Source organism: Verticillium alfalfae, genomic scaffold (assembly GCF_000150825.1).
Source record: "Verticillium alfalfae VaMs.102 supercont1.1 genomic scaffold, whole genome shotgun sequence".
Lineage (NCBI taxonomy): Eukaryota > Fungi > Ascomycota > Sordariomycetes > Glomerellales > Plectosphaerellaceae > Verticillium > Verticillium alfalfae.
This window is the reverse complement of record NW_003315038.1, coordinates 866,168-871,734: the sequence shown is the minus strand read 5'-3', so window position 1 is coordinate 871,734 and position 5,567 is coordinate 866,168. Positions and strand designations below refer to the sequence as shown.

The window sequence follows — 5,567 nt, the reverse complement described above, 5'->3', positions numbered from 1 at the left end:
ATGTGTTACCAATTGGTTGAGCTGTACTCGGCATGCCGTTGCCTCTACTACCAGCACGCTGTCGACCGATGCGCCGGCTATGGACGCCCCGGCCACAGCATCCAGCAGCGGACGATATTTGTTGGTTACGCTTGTAGTGCGCATACGCAGAGCGCTCGGCAGCAGTCCTCGCCGTACACATACTCCGACTCGGGCTACCACAGCAGCCGATCATCTCGAAGCTCCCACCACTACCGATGAAAAGTACTGTCTTTGGTGACGGGCTGCTCCTCCTGGCACTCTCCCAAGCTGGACAAGTTCAAGCTCGAGGGCTGGGCTGCGTTTCTCAACTCGTTCCGAAGGAGATCTGCTTCCCACACCCTGGCGCCGCCATCCCAGCTTTCTCTCCTCTTCGAAGGCTTCGACAGGTCGCTTTCGGCATCTGCCCCACCCAGGATCACTCAAGACCTCATGGCAGCATCGAGCGGCCAGACCCAAGGCCCGCGGCGATCTCGTGCCGTACCTTACTAAACAACGACCCGCCATGGACCAAGCAACGAAACCACCAAAGACAGAAGGGATTATACACAATATGTCACTCGATCACGGCCTCCTTACAACACTCAACGACGAAACACGAACAGTTGCATCCCCGACGGCTACGTTGAACCGCTGCTTCTGCTCGATACCACCTCTTCTCTCTTTTGCAGCGTGGTATGCTGCTTGGGTTTCTGCTCTCCTTCCGATTGGTTCGAAAGGATTTGATTTATCGGAGTTGGTTGCTCGCATCATTTTTCCTTCAACGATTGTCTCTGGGGCGATTCACAACTGGGGGCGAGCCCATGTGCGTTTTCCGGTTCGTTTGGTTCTCGACCCTTCAATTCCCTTCATATATCCGGCTTCGCAGCCCGTTTTCTTATCTTCTTCTCCGCGCATGTTTGGGCCATCTGCCAACATGCTTCGGCTCTTGCCGACACGGGCCTGTATTGTAAGGGAGTTGGTGCATTGGGCAGGACGAAGGGGATCGTCTGGCGTTTTGGACATGCTTTGGTAATGAGCGGCACGAGCGTTGTGGGCCACGGCTTCCTGATGAGTTTCAATTTTTTTTTTCGTTTTCCTTCTCTTCAATCATTTCCATTTCGTCCCTTTTTTCTTCTTGATGTTGCTCTCTTGTTATCTTTGCATCAGGCATGTACTACTTCAGAGGGCAAGTCCCAGAGTCGACTCTGTTCTGGCAGCAGGGATTGCAACGAACCGGAGGATGGGGTCACACAATCTGCTTTGGAAGTCATCGGTAGCAACCGGGTTGCTTCGCAGGACGCTTCCGCAGCGACCTTCTCAGTCGGTCAATGCTTTTTGACCTATTTTGCTTTCTATTGGGGGCTTCTGGATCTCTCCCCTTTTCTCCAATCAAGACGACACAATCCGGCATTGTCGAATCTTCACTCATTCTGCCATGTGCAGGGGGAAGTGCAGGGTGGAATAAGCCTCGGGGCCGGCTTCGATTTGGCTATCATCCTGCGGGAAATGGAGCTGGCGTAGGGCGGGAGGATCGGCGCATAGCGACTCAAGACGGCGATACTAGATGGCGTGGGCGATAGACATTGTGATACTCTTCTCTCAAAACACAGCGTTCTGTTTCTCTTCCCACACCATTGGCTGCACTGCTTGACCTCGTGTATGTGCTGTGAGTCAACGGCGACATGTGATTTCTTTTGGGTCGTCCAGACTGGCGAGTCCCGCCAATGAACGGCATGTGGTGACGGCCAGGCAGACTCGGCTCCTTCCGGGCCGCAAGCTGTAGGTCGTGCCCTACTTGGCAACGGTCGCCGACCCGGGACTGGGGTCCAATGAGATGGAGCTCGGCGATCTCGAAGGAAGAGGGCCGTTCTTCCGGCCCTGGGAGGGGCATTTCTCTTGTCCACTGTCCACTTTCCTGACCAAAATCGCACTCGCTAGCACGGATCCATCAGAGGGGGGCCTCGAAACTCCCACGACGGTATTTTGATTCTTGGCCCCACCGGCAGGGCAGGGGGGGAAGGGGACAGAACGAGAGCGGACCAGGTCTCCAGACGGGTGATGCCCGATCGTCAAGACGAACTCTGGATGGGCGGGAAGCGGAAGGCAGGAAGCCAGACATTCGCCAAAGTTAGCGATTGCCGCAATTCGCTGCGTGTACGTGTGTGTGTGTGTGTGTGTGAGTGTGAGTGGGCGTGGGCCCTTGAGACATGTCCAAGATGCGTAGTCGTTGCAGTTCACAGCTCTTTCGAGCGACTCGGTTCTCTGACCGAGGGGTGCAAAGCGGTTTAGCGTTCCCGATGAGAAGGGCTTGTCAGCTGTCACCTAATCTAAATGCGGGCGGGAGAAACAGGCGTGACGAATGTTTGTCTTTTTTTCTTCTTTGGTTTTTTTTCCTGCTTCGCTTCCTCCCCCTTGTCTCTCCTTCGGCCGAGCAATGGACACAGAGCAAGGGGGGGTGATGCACATGGGTAGTGGGTGGATGGATGGATGGGATGGGGTGGTTGGGTGGTTGGGTGGATGAAAGGGGTCTGACTGAGGGGCCAACCCCACCTACCAAGGCAGCGCACGATGGTGTCTGAGATTCGTGCCCCCGAGCCGCGCTGCCGCGGGTGTTCTAGCGTATGCCTATTTTTGGGGGGCGACGAGGGTGTCTTGGGGCGTGGCGTGAGTGGACGAGTGGCCCGCGCGGACGCGGCTGCTTGGCGCGGTAGGCGGGGCTGTGTACCGTAAGCGGAAGGCAATGGGCCAGACAGGCGCGGGGTGGGGATAAGGGAAAGTAAGGTAGGTAGTCGTCGGGTCGTTCGTTAGAGAAATGTTGTGGGGGAAGGCTGTCGAGGCCGTGGTCGAGCTCAAGATAGATATGCGGGTGTATAAATCGAGGCTTGAGAGGGTGTGATGCGAACCAAGTTGCGTATGTCTCGCTCGGGGCTCCAAATTGGACAGGAACTGCTGCCGCATTTGGGCAAAGGTCCATATCATAAGAGAGTGCTTGGTGGAACTAAGGGCGGGTGTATGTGGCTTTGGTGATCCTTCTTGGTCTCGTTTTGGTGCCTCGTCTGTGGCGCCCGGTTCCTGGAATGGATTACAGAGGCGACCCGACATGTGCCCCAGCCACGTTCTCCGGTAACCTCTGATCGGATGGGTGTGTCGTCAGACGATGTGCGATCTATGTGCTACCCGCGATCCATTTTTATCGCGGCAATTCAGCTTCCTCATGGTAAGCGATCCACCGTCCGCCCAACCGATACTGTCTCCGCTGGCACTGATGACCGGCCCGCCGCCTCGATCAAGCCTCCGATACTGCTCTGCTTCGTGGAGAATCAAAGTATGATTATCCAGATATCGATAGTGCAAGAGAGTCCGCTGTGACGTCGCGAGAGACAACAGATCATGCAGCCGACATGTTGTTTGGTCAGTCTATCACGCAATCACCGCGGAGTCGCACCAGTCTGTCATCGCGCACCTTTCACAATGCAAAAAATTCGTCTCCGTCTGGGGTGCCGAAAGAAGATCCTGAGGGGCGTTGGGATTCTGTTGAATATGAGGCTTTCCCCACGCTCACCTCCGCGATGTTGGTGGTTGTGAGGCTATCCGAATAGCCCAGCCCCAAGAATCGGTAGCAAATTGCCCAAAGAATGTCACAAGCGACCCGGCCCCTGGTTCTAGGTAGAGCACGAATCCATCCTTACACGTAGGCAGCTGTCCTGCACCCGGACGGACGAGCACCACCCCGCTACCAGACGCGCACGTCTGGTATTCAGATGTTCTGCTTCGAAGAATTGATGAGAGTTTGGATGCTAACTCTGTCTCTTCTGGTTTTGAGTAAGATTTGGCCTGATGCTAAGTAGATATTCAAGAATCAAAGCCGCATCAGTATAGTGAACCACGCACCACTGGCCTTGTATAATATTAGAGATTATGAGGCTGCAGCTTACGCATCTGGTGCTCCACTCTTGGTCTGACTGATTGTCGCCCAGCAAGCTCCAAACACAATGGATGCTCCACTACAAGCATCTGAATCCAGTGGTGATGTAAAAGTATGGATGAACCAGAGATTTGCGGCCAAGTGAGTCCAAAGGTCGCGTCATGCTCATGGTATCGACGTCTCGGCAGGTGACGTTACGGAGCGATACCGTGATCGTCAGGTAACAACGTGACCTCCTATATACCAAGAGCAATCCCAATCCCCGCAGATTTCGATACCCGACGACGCAGTCAGTTGGCTCATGAACCAACTGGACCGACTCCGGTAGGTGGTAGCAAAGCTGGGGCAAACGCGTGCTATCCCAGGCTCTTTCCTCGCCAATGGTACACGCTCCATAACCGATGCCCTGGACTAGATCATCGGGTGTGACTGAAGTCAATACCCGCACGGGTGAGGGACCGTACATAGTCTTGTCGTCCGATGAGGGGAAGGCCATCTCGGCGCGTGTTATCGCGGCCCCAATACGACCGCCGATCTTCCCCCGCTGTCCGGCGCCGGACCCATGCCCCTGGAAGGGGAGACATCCCTGCGCTGAAGACCTTTTCTTTTCCGTCCATTGAGCATCTCGGTGCAACGTTACCATGGCAATTGACTCTGGGAAGCGCCCGTCGGCTAAGAGGGTGAAACGGGGATCCCGAGGGTCTGTTGGCGGGCTGGATATGAGACCTGCCGGGCCAAGCAAGATTGATTGCATCGTCGACCCCGCATCGCTACGTCGTGTGCCCCGCTTGTGTACTGAGGAGAAGCTCTCAGCGATGCGGTATTGCTGGATCGCATGCGAAACCGAATCAACCGTCGTCGAGGTGGACGAAATGAGGTTGCGATGAGGTAGTTGATGTGTATCTTATAATAGAGGCGATGCGGCCCAGCTGTTTGGGGAGCTGCGGAGGTCCGGCTAGAGCAGTACCAGACTCAACCAACTCTTCGAGATGCTGCTGTTCTTTATATCTGCCGTGGCACTTGCCAGTGCTGCTTCGGCAGCCACCCTCGCCGGCATCCCGACTGTGTCCTTTGAGCTCTCGAGTGATGGCAGTCTTGATTTTTCGACAATCGCCACCATCATCGTTGACGAGAAGAACGCCGATGCCGTCGACACCGACGGCCTAACCTTGATTCCGCCAACGCTGCTCGACTTTGCAGGAACCTTTGCGGAGGACCTGGTGTCGGTGCTTAATTTCGAGGTCGTTGTGAAAGTCGGCTCGGCTGCATCGGCTGGCGCCGATGCCATTTTTCTGACGCTCGGGAACAAGAGTGACTATCTGGATGTGGCCGGCCGCCAAACTTCGGAGGGCTATTCGCTCGAAATCACTGCAGAGGAGGGTATCACCATTACGGGGCGCAAGCCCCCTCGGGGTCTGGGGGGGGCACTTCGGAACCATCGGGAAGCAGCTTGCTGGTTGAAAAAAGAATCTCTTGCCCCTTCGGCCCGGGCTTCATGATGCCCCCCGGATGGCACGAAAAGGGGCATGATGGGGGGGGTTGCCACAGTCCCCTGAAGGAAATTGGTCCCTCCGGCGAGGTTTGCTGAAGAGCCTGGACACGGCTTGGATAGGCCCAGAACCCTGGTTTCCCGGCCGAATTT

At 55.8% G+C, this 5,567-nt stretch overlaps 2 protein-coding genes across 2 annotated transcripts in view; both read left to right on the top strand.

The window, feature by feature from the left end:
• VDBG_00284 (conserved hypothetical protein) lies at window positions 1–240 on the top strand (the record flags this gene model as incomplete). Its single annotated transcript, XM_003008557.1, has 1 exon — window positions 1–240. The coding sequence occupies one exon, from the start codon at window positions 1–3 to the stop codon at window positions 238–240; it is 240 nt and encodes a 79-aa protein (XP_003008603.1).
• A 4,674-nt stretch (window positions 241–4,914) lies between these two features.
• The window catches only part of VDBG_00283 (conserved hypothetical protein), a gene marked incomplete at both ends in the record, with an annotated part of 3,322 nt that continues 2,669 nt past the window's right edge, over window positions 4,915–5,567 (top strand). The window contains one exon of the mRNA XM_003008556.1: window positions 4,915–5,381. Coding sequence (XP_003008602.1) covers window positions 4,915–5,381 — 467 coding nt within the window. The remainder of the gene's footprint in view (window positions 5,382–5,567) is intronic.